A 16,569-nucleotide genomic window follows, 5' to 3' on the forward strand; every position below is an offset into this window, starting at 1 on the left:
ACATACAAACTTTTGTATCACTCTTTCCATGGAAGACTAGATAAAGATGGGGAGAAGGTCAAGTTGTGTGAATGAGGCACCCTGACAAAAAAAAAAAATTACAATCCAAAATGATCCCATCTGCATCACACTGCCTCAGAAAAATCCTAAAAGCACTTAAAACATTGAAGAGTTTCAAGGTCAGCTTCGCCCAGTGAAAGCAGCTCTGAAACAAACATACACACACTTCATGTGATCACAAGCTCCAGAACACAGTAACACCAAAGAAAATACCAAGGTTTGGAAAGGCTTTCTAAGGCTAATATTTACTTTTTAAAAAATTATTAAGAATCTATGCCATGATAAGAAATCATCAGAAGCTTTCCTTTTTTCTGGTGGCCTTCCATGCAGATTTTATTACCGCTGGTATGATCTGCAAATAACGGACTTAGAAACACTAGTCAGAAAAACACTTAGGACAGCTGGCAGAAGTACTTTAAAGATGAGGTAAAAGCAATGTGTTTCAAGCATTAATTCTTATACAGTGTTAAAAAAAGAACAGCTTTCAAAGGCGATGAGCTACACTAGCTTCTAGCAGCCACGTAATCAAGTACTTGATTTCAGAAGGAAGATTTTGAAAAGCGTAAGTAATTGGAATGGAAGTAATTGGGATGGCTTAGTCAGAGCTACACAAGTTCCTGTGGCAGAAATAGAAGTTCTCAAACGAAAGACACGCCCACTGAATTTAAAACTGTTTCATGATAGCAAAGCCCTTTATTAATTTTTCCATAAATATAAAAGAAATTGCAAACTGGAAATACACTATTTATTTTCATGAACAACAAATATTTTAAAATTAAATATGTCTTAGACATTAAAAACAACATCGGTATTTTGAAGTCTCTACGAACACTATTGCTGGTAACCTTTCATGGTGAGAAAACATCCCATTCCTCTGCTCTGACAGATCCGTAGGAGCACGGACAGTCACAGTCAGACGTGTCTGACTGACAGGACAATATGCCAGCAACTCAGTAAACATCTTAATTCACTTCGATGACATTAGCCGCAGATGTTTAGCGGGGAAATTCTTCTCCTTTTTTTTTTTTTTTTTTTTTTTAATTAGTTGGGGGAAGCGGCGCTGGTGACACCAGCACGACAGAGTTTAACTCCGGACAGCACCTGCCGGGCCACGGACACACCGCGAAGCGGAGCAGCTTTGGCTCGCTCAGCGGCCAGCAGCCGGGCCCGCCCGGCGCTCGGTCCCCGGCACACACGCGTGTCGGCGGCGGAACTTCAGCGCCCGCGGCCGCTCTGCACAGGCCCCGGACACCTCACACCCCATCCCAGCGGCGGGCGGGGGGCTGCGAGCGCAGCGCAGCGCGGCGGCCGGGCCGGGAGCCGGACCTCCCTCCTTCCTCATTTCGGAGAAGGGAACCGCGGGACCGCGCCGCCGGGGGAGGAAGTAACCGGGGGGGAGGAACTGATGGAGTCCCCGAGCCGGTGAAGTGGAAGCGAGCGCGCAGCGCCCGCTGAGGAGCGCCCTGCCGGGGCTGCGGCAGAGGGGCTGGTCCCCCCGCACGCCTCAGCCGCGCCGGCCGCCCCGGCCCGTCACACCCCCCGCCGGCCCGCCCCCCTCGGCCTCCCCTCCGCCCTGCTCACCGCCCGCCTCCCGGGAAGCCCTTCCTCCCTGCTCCCCTCCCTCCCCGCCGGCGGCCGGCCTCACCTGCCAGGAGGCTGCAGACCTCCTCGGGGATGGCGGGCGCGCCGTGCATGCTGAGGGCGGCCAGGGACACCCCGCGGGCGGGGCTCGGCAGCTCGTCCCGGCCTCGTCGGGGAGGAAGCGAAAGCCCCGCCCCCCCGGCCGCAACGGCACGGCGGCGAGACACGGGGGCGGGGCTTCACGCAACGGGGCGGGGCTACATGCAATGGGGCGGGGCTTCACGGCGTTTGCCACCACCCTCCCCTTCCCGTCCCGTCCCGTCCCGCCCTGCGCATGTGCCTTATCACCCTCGCGATGTTTATACTCGCGGCTGGGTGTCCCCCCTAGACACGCCCCCGCCACGAGGGACGGCCTCCCATGTGACCGCTGCCAGCAGCCATTTTGCGTGAGGGCACCGAGCAGGCCCGTCCCTCTTGCCAGAATCGAGCATGGCGCTCAGCGTTAGTCGTCTTCTCGCCCCCGCCCCGAAGCCCACGAGAAGTTGACTATTGGATGAAAACGCCCGGAAGTTGCGCTCTGATTGGTCTATTAATTGTCCCGCCCAAGCGCCACGCCCTTCCCAAGTTAAGGGGGGGCTCTGATTTCCTCTCAGAGGGGCGGGCATGGTGGTGGAGGGGGTCGGTGGGCAGGAAGGGTGATAAATTTTGGGCTCAGTTTGTTCCAAATATCTTCCCAGCCTTCATTTGGAGTGTGGTGCTGACTGGCTGAGGGAATTGGGAAGAGAATGCTGGCTGCAGCATTCAGCAAGGCCCTGCTGGTTCCCCCTCTCAGCCCACTGCCAGTACCAGTGCCTGGGTTTGGGATGGCAGACCTGCCAGCATTGCCGCTGGCAGGGTTTGGGATGGCAGACCTGCCAGCATTGCCACTGGCAGGGTTTGGGATGGCAAACCTGCCAGCATTAACCGCTGGCAGGGTTTGGGATGGCAAACCTGCCAGCATTAACCGCTGGCAGGGTTTGGGATGGCAGACCTGCCAGCATTGCCACTGGCAGGGTTTGGGATGGCAGACCTGCCAGCATTGCCACTGGCAGGGTTTGGGATGGCAGACCTGCCAGCGTTGCCACTGGCAGGGTTTGGGATGGCAGACCTGCCAGCATTAACCGCTGGCAGGGTTTGGGATGGCAGACCTGCCAGCATTAACCGCTGGCAGGGTTTGGGATGGCAGACCTGCCAGCATTGCCACTGGCAGGCTTTGGGATGGCAGACCTGCCAGCGTTGCCACTGGCAGGGTTTGGGATGGCAGACCACAGCCCGACCACATTCCATGGCTGTGGCCAATGCTCCAACAGTTGCAACTGGCGGAATCAAGCCAGAGAACTTGAGAGGAGGAAACCACATGCACACACAAGGCATGCAGTGAAATAAGAAATGGAAAGTGAAGCAGTGGGAACAGGTCTGTTGGTGTTGGCCTGTTAGCACAGATGTGTGGGCAGAGGTAGGAAGAAATGCTGTCTTTAAGCAATGCAGCTGGGCTGCCAAAAGGGCTGACTTTGTAGAAGTTTTGCTTGTGAAGCAGCTTGCTTTGATATGTTTTTCCCACAAATCCCTAGTCGTATGCATTTTGAGCACATCAGTGATGTAATATGTTTAGTGTAGAAATAGTCAAAGTAAACTCGTAGCATGTGCTTCTGTGACCTTGGTGCTTTTGGCTATATCTATGTTATTACTACAGAAAATGTTTGTTTTAGAGCTGCAGTTATGTTAGCACATCTGTGTATCATACCAGTGTAGAAAAAACAGCAAGGAAAAGAAGTTATATTTATTAAATTTCACCTTTATACCAGTGTAATTATATTAACACTTGTGGCACAGCTGGCAGTACAGCTGTATCAGTCCGGTATTAAACAGTTTTGTACTTTTGCTTGATGTAGCTGTGCCAGCTGAAGTCTGCAATGTAGACATGGTGTTAGATTATATTGTTCTCCTGACCTCTCACATCTCTTCTAATTACATGGAACAACTAGTTTCAAATACATCTGGGTTTTCAAAGCATTGCAGCTTTATTACCTGATTTTATGGCCATCTTGACTGAAACTCAAGCAGTTAACTAACTGACCCATATCATGTTGCATAATGATTTTTATGTTAGTTATCTAATTTCAAAATAAACATGCACACGCATCTGGATGCATGTGTGTATAAATAGATCTTGCCTCTTTATTTGTATAAATACCTACTACTCTTCGAGTACAAGAATATGTTTGATTAATTTTTCTGTGATTGGCAAGGAGGGCTTTTGGGCTTACATTAAATTACACGTTTCAGATATGCAGTCTTGGGAAGCTGCCATAAGGAATGGGAAAATGGCTGGAGTCTAATTTGCTTGCCCTTTTTCAGGTTAATCATAATCCTAGTTTCTTGTGTTGACTTTATGGCTCCATCCATTTCTGTTCCAGAAATAAGTCAAGGGTGTCACTTGAACTTGTTATAGTCTTTGTTTTGAGATCACTTTTCCTGATAATTTATTCCATATGTTTACTATTTGTGTGAGCTTTCCCTGAGTTTCAGAACATGAAATGAGAAGAAATAACTTACCTTTATTATTTCCCACTCCCCATACACTAGTCACTCAGGGTTTTTCTACTTACTTTTTTCCTTAAAGGCCGCCTTGTTGTTGCACTGAAGACCAGCCCATCACACAGTTAACAAGATTTGTGACCCAGGCCTATTTTAAGCCTTGTTAAGTTCCAGATTTACTCATAGTTCCCTAATTTTTAAATCTACCGCTAATAGGAAGCATAATTCAAACCAGACTCCTTCGCTGAAACAAGTCTGGCTTCAGCACCATTTCAGCCACGTTTCTGAGGATTCCACAGCTTGTGCCTCATCGAAACCAGACACGCTGCTTGGCTTTATCAGGCCCATAGATCAGGGGTTCTTCATGTGCGGGTAGCCACGCCGCAGGGAACACACAGAAGTTTATTGTCTGTGTGGGCAAGTGGGAAGCTCAGGAGGAGCAGCCTACCTGGACTTGCAGCAAGCCGACAGCAGCTCAGCTGTAGGAAGAATAAAGTTTCCCATTCAGGAGTAACATTGCTGCTGCTCGCCCTCCCCTGAAGAAATCCAACATATCCAGCATCCTGGGAAATCCAGCGTTTCCCATTAAGCGTTCCGCTTTTCTGCAGCCATGCTTTTAAAACTTAGATTCTAGGAGAAGAAGGAAACAGGGCCTGTGCACAGCTGCTGCTTGTTCTCTACGTGTCCTGTAATAGAAAATTAATTGAATTACAATGCGTGCTCCCTGCACTGCTCCCTGCACTATTTCATACAGGCAGCAGCGGCCTTGTTGAGGCTACTCTGTGTTCTCATCTGTTCGTCCAGTTGGCTGTCTGTCTTCTTTCGACAGATTCAAAACAAAATAGCTAGTCAATAATCAGATTATTTATATTTTTTAATTATTTAATTACATTAAACAGTAGTCGGCAAAGATTTCTGGCAGGCACATAGAGCTGTTAAACAGAAGCAGCACAGACTTTCTTTACAGAAGCCCTTTCTTTGCAAAGAAATGCAAAAATTTCTGGGTTTAAAAAAATCAGAAAATTATGTTATTGAATGACAGTGCTCTAAACATGCAACTCTTTATGCATTTTGACTATGCTCACTGCACTGAAGAAAAGCAGCGGTGCCTCTAACAGTGGAAAAACATATTCTGAACCCTTTGTCCTCTGGCAAAACATCATTAATGTTTTTTTAGGATTTGCTACAACAGCTCAAGTTAAAATGATTTCCTCACAGGCAGAGGTACATTCAGGACATGACAGCAGCTGTTTTGAGAATGAGTTTACAAACTAACTTGGAAGCACAAAGAAGAGCTAGTATTTCATGTAACAATTCATTAAAATTTAGTGTATCCTCTTCTATTCAGAATCCACCTCTGTGAAAGCTTCCTGTTTTGCTGTTCTCTTACAGGCATTTTATACAGAAACAAAACCTTTGAAGCATTCAAGTGTTGTTTGCACAGTTGGGTTGCGTTGGCTGTACTTTGTTGGGATGTGGAAACATGGTCTTGCACTTAGAATTCAGCCCATTGAGTTCAGCCTGTTGAACATCAGCTGAACACACTCTTCAGTTTATGGGATGCTTTGATGATCACAAATGGAACTCAAATGTGCTCAGCAAGACTGTAAAAGTTTTGAACACTGAGTGCGTGTTTCTTTTTTAGTTTATATGATGAAAAATTGCTACACCAACCTTTTTTCTGCAGAGTTTGGAGACTTTGGTGTCACTGTTCACGTTCTGAGTTACAAAACTAATATATTTTGATTTGTGAAGGTGACCTGCCATTATTTATGGAGTACTTCCCAGGTTGGTAGTCTTGTCCTGAGTGTTGCTTTCTGTAAGCCTATCATTTTGAGACCTCAGCCTGAGGATAGAAATTCCCAACAGGTTTAAAAACACATGTCAAGAAACACAAGTCATTCCCTTCTCTCTCCACATTTTCCCAGCTGTACGACAACAGAGAGGTGCTGAACTGAAAAAGATGAAGAACGGTCCTCTAGATCATTTGCTCTGGGCCATAGCATGACAACCTGTTCAGCCTTCAGAACTATTATTTTTGATTCTAAAGTCTTCACCTTTCCAAGTAAGGAGAAACAAGGGCATAATTTTTTCATTTTGTACTCGAATATATTCCAGCAATGTCTAATTTTACTGAACTAAGAATTACCTCTGGAAAGAAAGACTGGTGTTTACATTATCAAAACTGTGGGATAATAAATATAACTTTGAAAGATGTTTTCTAAACATTAGATGTTGTGGGAAACATTTTTGCATAAGCATTTCTTTTTACCCGAGCATCCATTAGTTTGTATAGGATTGTGCATTATCTAATATTTTATTAGACAAAAATTATTCTGCATCTCATCAAGTTCAAGTTCAGTGTATTGTTTAAAAATATATATATATTCAGAAAACTCATATCAGATAAAGGCTTCAGAGTTTCACTAAGATCCTGTTTTGAGGTATTTTCCAGCTGGATTGAGTCAAATGGAAGATCCTGAAAGTTAGTTTTGGCACAGGTGTGAGATTTCAGTGGACATTTTGTCTCACTAAAGTCTGTGAAAGCAAGCCAAACATAACTCCCCAAGTATCATAGAAGATGACCTCTGCTGCTCATCATGCAAATAGCTCCAATGAAGTGTGGAGGCAACCAGCTGAATAAGAGTTGCGAGTTATCAGCTCACGCTGAGTCAATTTGTTCCTGTTTGTATCTCTCCCTTTGTTCTTAGACATCTTACAATTAAATACTAAAGGAATGAAGACTTCCTCTCCCCATTTCTCTCCTCCGACATGTACAGAGATGCCCTGATGTGTCTTCTGCAGCTGAGTGTGGTTTAGGAAGGAAGTGGGGAGGGAAGCTCTGTTTGACTGGAGTTCATCATTAGATCTTATATAAACTTTTCTTTACCCCCTATATAACCTTGATACCTAATGAATATTTTGGAGCAATGAAGAATCTTAATAACTCTGAGATGAGTAAACATGCATAAACATCCTGTTGCATTCTCCAGAGGTAAAAGCAAAGTTTCTTCATCATTCTTCGAAAGGCAGATGAAATAAAAAAGAAAATTTTGGTAACCTCTAATCTAATTTTAGTGTTCTTTCTAGTTCTTTTAGCCTTTTATTAACTATGATATAATGCATTGAGTCTTATTTAAACAAATTATACCATAGGTAATGACATTAATGAAGAACATTTTTCTATGCATTTCTATATGAAGATCCTATATTCTTTTCCTGTTGCGCTAACACCACTTCAGTCGCCTGTGCCATAGGACACTCACCATCATCTGGGCCACTGCCTCCTTTTTTTTCCCCTCCATGCCTCTTACTCCATCAGTGAGAAAGGGGCAGCATTTTCCATGGCCAATTTGGAGGGATCAATGTGCTGCTTGGCCTGTCAGCACCATTCTGCTGGGTGACCAGCCTGCAAGCCAAACAAAATAGGTACCCACCGAGCCCAAGTGACCATCTTTTCCTCAGTGCTGTCATCAGCCTGGCTTTTTGTCCTTCATCCAGCAGCTGCTTTTCAAGAAGTTTTTAAGAAGGTAATATCTAAAGGCTATATGTACCAGGTATAGCAATCCAATTTTAGGGAGAAATCAATAGGTGGGCACATTTCCAAGGAAAATCAAGCAAAAATTGTTACTTTGGAGACTTGGAGATAAATTTGACAATAATCAGTAGAAGTCTTAAGGCACAGCCAGTTTATGTTTTCCTTTCTGCTAGTATCATGTGTTTTGTGAACAGCAAGGCAATCCCCTTTTTAAAGTTCTCTCATCTGTACATTGTAGTGGGAGCAGGAACAATAGGTTTGCAGGAAAAAAAGGGTTTCCAGAGTTGGAAAACTCTTCTGTGAAATGCTACATTTCCCTTCATGGGGGAAATAAAACAGTTCACTTTGGCTTAAAGTGGAACTGAATCAAAATCAGGGTGAAATGTAAATAAAATCTGTGCAATAAGCTATGGAATACTGGCTTGCAGCCTCTGAATTGGCCATCTTTTAGCCGAAATAAAGACCAAGAACTTCCTAAACAAGTGGCTTTTCTCAAAGAGACACACCAAGAGCCTTCCACTAAACATTAGTGAAGTGGTAAACTAAGAGTTAAAAAAGTTAAAAGGAGCTGCTGTGTTATTTTTATTTTTAAAAAGTCGATGTGCACTTTAGAAAAGCACTAGAAAATGAATATATGACAAATTATAGTCTAGCTAACAAGAAGAGCTAAATGTTACATCATATGTATAGGCATTAACTCTCCATCTTTCTTTTTAAAACAGCTCAGATGAATTTTTCTCTTAATGTGTTTAACTCAGTGTTTTTCCTTGCAGCATTCCAAGATTTTTTTCTCTACTCTTACGTGATTGCCGTGAAAATCAACAAATCCAGAAAGTATCATAAAGTTTCAAATGAAATAGCTACTCCTGTTGTCTGAATTTAACATTGTTTCTGGGAAATGTAGATGAAAATCTTCTTCAGGCTCATGAAGAAAGGACTGGTCGGAGTGAGGTAGATGCATAGGCTCATTTCTTGCCATATAAATTCCTTTTCTCTACAAGAGGAACATCATCAATTACCTTCTTCAAAGTGATACATAGATATGCAAAATATGCAAAGAAGCATTTGCTGTCTCCACTAGAAATTGCATTTGATCCTATTTTATTTAAGTGCTCAACTGATAAACTTCACCTCAATGAATTTAGTTTAAGCTGTGAATTATTATTTTGTAAAGCAGAGAACCTTGAAAAACTCCTGATGCAAATACACTTTATTTATAAAGTGTCTTCTGGGATATCACATGGTTTACAGTGAGACTAGTCAATTAATAAAATAGCTTTTCTCAGCAAGTATTTCTACAATAGTGTCCATAAACTACAGTGTGCCTGGCTAAAAGTATTCCAAGACAATCATAGCAATATGCTAAAGGGGGCATCAGACCCCAAGCCAATATTATCTCACTTGTTTTTTCTTCTTAATTTAATAAAAAGCTCTGAATACAGAGACTGATGGGTTTTCAAGTTCTGACTGACGGGTTTTCACTGGGTACTTCAGAGCTCCTGACACTTGGGTAGGAAAGCACCTTACAAACCCAACCAAAACAGAAACCTTGTGAGGTAAAGAGGAGTTATCAGCCCTGGACTGTAGAATCGGCACCCAGGAGGAGAAGCAGTTTCACCCAGATGACAGGAGAAGCATGTGGCAGCATGTGGAAATCGTCCAGTTCATAGAAATCCCGAACAAGTACATCCACTGCTGGGTCATCACACCTCTCCAGCAAGGCACCATAAAATGCTTCAGCTGTCACTGACTCACCAGAAAATTGTTTGATTCCTGTCCTGTCTTTGGAAGGTGATATGTATAGACTCCTTATAGTTCTTTGGTCCCAGATTGTGCATTTTGGGACTAACCTACAGCCCCACCAGTGGGTACAATGCAATCCTACTGGCTTGGCAGAACTGTCTCCATCACTATTTTTGCAGCTTCTTCTCTTTTCCCAGTCATGAGCCTAATGCTAACATAATTGATGCTGTTAACAGCTAAACAGATAAAAAAGTTAGGAGGAGACTGATATATTTAAGGAATCAAAGCAGGCTATGTAAGTCTCCTTCAACAGAGTTGGGTTTTGCATTTACCAACATCTATATGGACCTTCCCACGTAGGTAGCCCCTGGCTTTGACTACGATGTGAAGACCCACCTCAGCCTCATTACCATCTATCTTTGCTGTTCCTAATGAGGCTGCTGACCCCAAAACCAGTTGCCAGTTCCGTAGTGTCTGCTGAGCAAACGTCTCCATGATGTGTAAAGCACATAAATCCGTAAAGTATGAAACTTGTACTTTCATCTTATACTGCTAAGCATTAAAGATTCAACATCCTAGACCTAGTCACTGACAAATAGAAGAAAACGAGGGTAAGGCACAGAAGGCAGTCTCAGGGCTTCCCAATCAACTGCTGGTAAGCTTGATTTTGCCTAATACACTGATCCATCTTATCCATTTCTGCTTAAAAGTTTATCAATGCAATTATTCCTAATGAAAGTATTAAATACAGTGCCAAACTCATGAGCCAGAGGGCTGTTTTTTCAAGTTTTTCATTACCTACTAAGTAAATTAATTAATGCAAATGAAACTCTAGTGTCATAAAACCACATCCTGCTCTAATTGAAGACAATGGCAAAACTGTCATTGACCTCCATGGGAACAGGTTCAGGCCCATAACTTTCATATATTGTACATTAAGCGACATAATCAGAAATACTATCTTCTCCCATTAAAATGATATATAGGTATAGCATGACAAGTAGCAGCACAGGGACTCATCTGATGGCTGTAATTAGAGGTTTTTAATGACAGGTTAGGTATGTTTAATATGCAATTCCACAATGCTGTTACACTATCAGATTCTCTTCAGGATCTTTACACATAGCATAACTGAATTCAGAGGCAGATGAATGTTCCTAATATTTCAAATTCAGCAGTTTTGCTGATTTAGCACCTTCTGAAGCATGCTCCATGTGGTGAAAAAACACTACAAGCAAAGATGTTTTCCACTGAGATTTGTCAGGGATTTAAAACATTAACACTTTCCTGCTCTCCTTACAGACAGAAAAAAATGTTGCTTTCTATTTAGATACAGAGAGTTGTGCAATCATTCTAATAGGTATCATTTCATTATCTTTGAGGACTTTAGGTGTGGAGCCAACTCCATACAAGTTAACAAGCAATCCATTACTTTATTAGCTGACTTATATGAAGAAAGCTTATCATCCATAGATGTGTCTGCTTGGAATTAAGTCAAAACAAGATATTGAAAAGATAGTTTATTCAGGTTTCAATATCTTACAGAAAAATCATTGTGTCAGATTACAATGACATATTCTGAAGAATAGTATGTGCCTTAAAAATAGCAGATACTATAAACACATTAAAAAATATAAAAATAACCCAAGGCACCACTAATTAAGCATGAGTCAGTGCTTCCAGTAAATTCGTGGCAACTGCAAGTAACAGGAAAAGAGTTGTCTATCTCAAAGCACTGCCAACTTACTGTAGAGGTTTGATCCAAAGGGTTTGAATGTCTCATGTATATAAGACTGCCAGCTCATATCCATATATACAATCACCTTCTCTTGGGATTTTTCTTTCTCCCTCCTAGTTATCAGTAACTTCTTTAGAAAGTCATCACTGCCTGATATACTAAGATTTAGGAATTACTCTATGAGCTGATATGTGTCTTTTCTTGACATAGTGTTATAAGTGTATTCTGGCCAGGAAGCCTGAAGCTAAATACTCCAGCATTCATAAGCCATGCCAGAAATTCTTGGAAACACCTGGACCTTACAGTTTTGTAAATGCCTTTGAGATATGTCAGAACATTGTTTATTTGCACCATACCAACAGTAAGTCATCTGAATTTATTTTCACATTCTTGTCCTGATGGGACATGGCTCTGAATGTAAAAGTTGACATACGTGAGTGCCGTGTGGTTAAAGACAGAATCACAGAATGGTTGTGGTTGGAAGGAACCTCTGGAGATCATCTAGTCCAACCCACCTGCTAAAGCAGGTTCTCCCAGAGCAGATCACACAGGAATGTGTCCAGGTGGGTTTTGAATGTCTCCAGAGGAGGAGACTCCACAGCCTCTCTGGGCAGCCTGTTCCAGTGCTCTGGCACCCTCAGAGTAAAGAAGTTTCTCCTCATATTCAGGTGGAAGCTCCTATACTTCAGTCTGTGCCTGTTGCCCCTCATCCTTTCATTGGCCACCGGTGGAAAGAGTCGGGCCCCATCTTCTTGACACCCACCCTTGAGATATTTATAAGCATTAATAAGATCCCCTCTCAGCCTTCTCTTCTCCAGGCTGAACAGACCCAGCTCTCTCAGTCTTTCCTCATAAGAAAGATGCTCCAGATGTATTAATGCTTTCCCAAAATTACCCAATAGATCTTTGCTGGCCAACGATATGATTAAACTAAGATGCATTTCTGAGTTACATTTTAACAACCCCAGTTCACGGATGTGCGTATCGTTTCACAGAAATGCAACAAGAAATGCATCCAGTAGTGATGTGAATGGGTTGAGAGTCAAAGTACACCAGTACTAGAGTAGTATCGCAGTCTTACATAAATGTAATACATCAATGCTTCTCATCACTGTTCTGCAAAACAGCCTACACCTTGGGGTAAAAACCCCTGCAGGCAGGTCCTTCACTCCTTCTTCAGCAAAATCAGGTCACTTGAGAGCAGAAATGAGGTGGAAGAGACCATGGTCACTTGTAGTCCTTTGAAACATCTCTAACTTTTTGTTCAAAAGGTTCAGTACCATAACAATAAAAGCTGGTGCTGGCATCAGCATCAGAAAAGCTTCAGACTATCTCACCTGTACATCAGGAAAGCTGTGGCGAGATTTCTTCATTTCTACTGTTGTGATTTCATGACCTACAGATCTGAAGATTGTACTACTCAGAAGATTGTCCTTTTTGTCTCAATCTCTGTCTCCTCCATATGTATATTTATTTTGGTTGTGTGACACTAACAAAATAAGACCCTCAGTAGATGGCTAATCTGAAAGCAGGACTGTATGACGAGAATCTGATCTGCACATTTTTGTCATATTTTGTGCCATACATTTGAAAGGGGTGAGGATGGCGTACTGGGAGGCATAGTGCTTTTATCACACAGCTTTCTAGCTTTATCTATCTGCTTTCTATAAAAGAGAATAAATAATCTTGTCAAGCTGGGCATTTACTTCTAGATGTTCCTAAATCAAAGAGGAAAGTTGTGGAGATCAGATGACGATTTGCTTTTACTGCTGGCAATACCCCTGTTACTGGGTATTGCTTGCAAAAGAGTCCACCTTCTCTGAGGCATTTGGAAAGTCCTGCCAGCCCTGCAGCCTCTCTGGACAGGAGAGGCTACTGAGAAAAGGACTCCAGATCATGTGGGTCTTGTGAGTGTATGGGAGAACAAGCAGGTAGTTGCTTTTGGTCTATTCCTTTACAGAATATGTTGCCTTCTTTCTAAATAAGTACCTTTATGAGCACTGCAACTACTGAAACCAACTAGTTTTGTCTTGTGGTTGACTATGAGCTCTGAGGGAGGTTTGTTCACAGGCTGGCAGGTATGAAAGATCTTGCTGTCTCCAGCCTGGATTCTCTTAGGTCTTGCAATTTTTGAACTCACACTTCTGCCTTTTCTTTGTGCAGAATTTATGGGATCTCCTTTCCTATTAATCGCCATATTTTCATGATCTTAAAAATAATTTAAGTATCTGTGAAACATTTGCTCATTTCTAATGAGGTTGAAACCAAAAATGTTCAAAGACAGTATTGGATACATACATAGACATATGCAAACAAATGCATATTCTCAGATGGCTCCATTAAAATGACGTCATGGATAGTAGCTGCCTGCAGGAATTGCTGTCCATTGCCATGTTTGAAGCTGAACATATTATCTTTAATTATAATAAAATTGCTACCCGTTTTTGTTACAGCTTCTGCCTGACCACATCCTAATGTGCCCATGGCAAGGAAAATATTGTTTCCATTCAAATTGGCATAATGAGAAAATGCGTTTAATGTGTTGGCTTTAACACAGTATTTATCAGAAGATTATCCTATGAAATTGTCAGTTTATGGCATGATAATTAGATCTGGTACTTGAAACCTGTCAAGTAAAAGCAAGCCTTCTTCAATAATCGTATCCCTTTTCACATCACAGGTGGGGCCTAATAAAGTGAACTACTGAAAAGTATTGAGGCAATAGGAGGCTTGGCATTTCAGTGAGCGCAGCAAAGACTGCATCCCAAGAAATTGCTCAGCAATGTTTTCCATGTACAAGCTTTCATCATGAGTACATCCTCTCCCTTACAAACCAGAAGGCAGAAGAATATTGACCAAAAAATAATGGAGGGAAATAACATGGTAGCATAACTAATAATTAATAAAGGTATGGGTGCTATCTAAATATTAATAGGAAACCTTAAATGTTTATTTTGGTCCAGTATATTTTGTTGAATGAGATACGGTCTGTCTTGGCCTAACCTGCACAGCTGACCATGTTCTGGCTTACAAGAGAAAAAGCTTTTCAGTGTAAGTATCCTAAGCAGTAAGATAAACTCTGAGGAGTAATAGGGGAAATGTTATTCCACCTCTGGGAATGGGGAGGCAAAAAAGTTAATGGTTAACTCTAAAATAAAGTCCATGGAGCAGCTGTTCCTTTATTTCAGCTGAGGGCATCACATGTTGATGGCGATAAGAGGTTAGAGAGTAAGCCTGAAAATAATAAAATTCTTTCCAAATATTAATTTGTTGGATATACTGCCCAATGAATTATGTTTAGATGAAATACAGGAAAAGAAAGCCTTATTGTAGAGGTTAAGACTTTCATAAATTTAACTAATTCATTCCTTAATTCTAATTAATAGAACTAAGGAATAATACTGGCGCTTTTTTTTCCACTGACTGATCAAGAAATTATATCTACCTGTAGTAAGACAACACAGTATGCATATAAATAGCAGTATCTAAGATATCTGTGATCTTATCTGTGGCATTTGCCCTCTTCTGATGCTGGAGCCAACTAGTTACTCAGAAAAAGAAAAACTAAAAAAAAAACCAGGAACAACATGACCTGACAGCTATGCAAAATTGTTGTATGGAAAGGGCTCTCACAGAGCTTGAGATCATATCATGAGATTTTAATTGCCTTATTTGTTTCTTGTAACTGTTCCCCCCACAAAGCGGGGACAATAGCAGAGAGTCCCCCTTTACATGGGGAATTCTGCACTTTATTTCCACTGAAGTGTTGAAAGGCAGCTAGGAAGTGCTTTGTATCATACAAGTTAATTAAAGAATTTCTGTGTTTTGAACTAGGTTTTTAAAATTATTAAGTTTCTTCTCTTCCTCCTGCAAGCACTGACCACATATTCCTGTAATGTACTTCAAGGTCTCTTTCTCAAATGTGATTGATTTATTTATTTATTTAGACGTTTTATCTTTGGGCCTTATGCTCATTCCAAATAAAACAAATCCTGATGACTTTTTGCATGGCACAAAGTAGTTCCTGATTCAAAGTGCTCTAAATAATACCCTAGACAGTTAATGGTGCATTTTAGCCTTTGAGAGAGAGCGGTGGTGTCAAACAGTCTCAAACACTAAAGTAGCTGTGAATCTGTGATCTGCTGGGCGAGGCCTTGCTGATCACTGAATTCATGGTACAGATTTTAGTCAAACACAGGGAACATGGAAATACTCTATCGATGTTATTATTTTTGTTTAAAATCTGCTTCATTATGCTTGTGAAATGCAACAGTCAAATGCCGCAGTAGTTTAAAAAAAAAAAAAAAAAAAAAAAAGAACTATTTTGGCTCTCTTTCTTGGACAAAGAAAATCACAAATTTTATGAGTTAAGATACTGTCTTTATAGAATTTTAAGGGCAATAAATTGTCATCAATGATAGACTCAAAATTCTGTGTGTAGAAGCTAATGCTTTCTTTAAATGTGATTCATTGTCCACATGCAAATAATGTTTCTGTGTTATTTTCACCTGCTTGTTCTTAGGCCAGTGATTATTGGGGGCGGGGGGAAGAAGCACGATTTCAGAATATTTTTTTAAATGTAAAATTTTAATTTCATAGCTACACCTTTTTAAATCACTGATACCAGAGTCCACTGTCCAGAAGAGCTTTGTCTGGATCTGTACAGCATGTTCTGTGTTGCTTAAAACCCAGCATGCCACATTACGGTTTAAGTAGGGTTAGAAGAACCCATTCTTCAAAATCTTGTCCAAATATGGTTTTTATTTACCACGCCTTATACTTCTAGATGAAAAATCATTATTTTGAAGCAAATCTCAGACGGTTTGTTTCCGTGGCGATTGTTCTTCACTCATTTGATCTTCTTTGAATAAACATAATAAACTTCTTGTGTAACAGAGGACTGTCCATCCCATACAGAACCATCTTGAATAACCAAATACAGGTTTTGTTGTCTTCGACAGTGACCAATATTTTGTACTTCAGGGGACAAAGAGAAACCTTGCAAATTCATACATAGCTGACTTTGTACACTGATACATGGGATCTTAGTAACACATCTTATTGTAAATTTGTTGTTTGGCTTTGGTTATAATGCACATTTGGTAGGCTGACGCTATAATACATGAAGTGTATTTTCCTTTTATTCATTTTTCTGAAACAAAAATACTAGAACTCCAGAGACTGGCAACATGTTGTGTAGTAATCTAAATTCTGTGTGATTTCTGTAGGATTTTTAAAAGGATTTAGGCATCGTTTCACTCCACATCTTAAGCTGAAGTGATTGACACGGTGAAAGTCTACTCTAAAAATGGACTTAGACAGCTTCAGCAAC

General features: G+C 41.5%; 1 protein-coding gene across 1 annotated transcript in view; it reads right to left on the reverse strand.

Moving 5' to 3' along the window:
• The window catches only part of SKAP2 (src kinase associated phosphoprotein 2), a 115,910-nt gene extending 114,036 nt beyond the window's left edge, over positions 1-1,874 (reverse strand). The window contains exon 1 of the mRNA XM_065629960.1: positions 1,706-1,874. Within this exon, the coding sequence (XP_065486032.1) occupies positions 1,706-1,754 (49 nt within the window). The 5' untranslated portion in view covers positions 1,755-1,874. The remainder of the gene's footprint in view (positions 1-1,705) is intronic.
• Between the last annotated feature and the right edge of the window lie 14,695 nt (positions 1,875-16,569).

This window comes from Caloenas nicobarica, chromosome 2 (genome assembly GCF_036013445.1).
Source record: "Caloenas nicobarica isolate bCalNic1 chromosome 2, bCalNic1.hap1, whole genome shotgun sequence".
In the NCBI taxonomy this organism is placed as follows: Eukaryota; Metazoa; Chordata; class Aves; order Columbiformes; family Columbidae; genus Caloenas; species Caloenas nicobarica.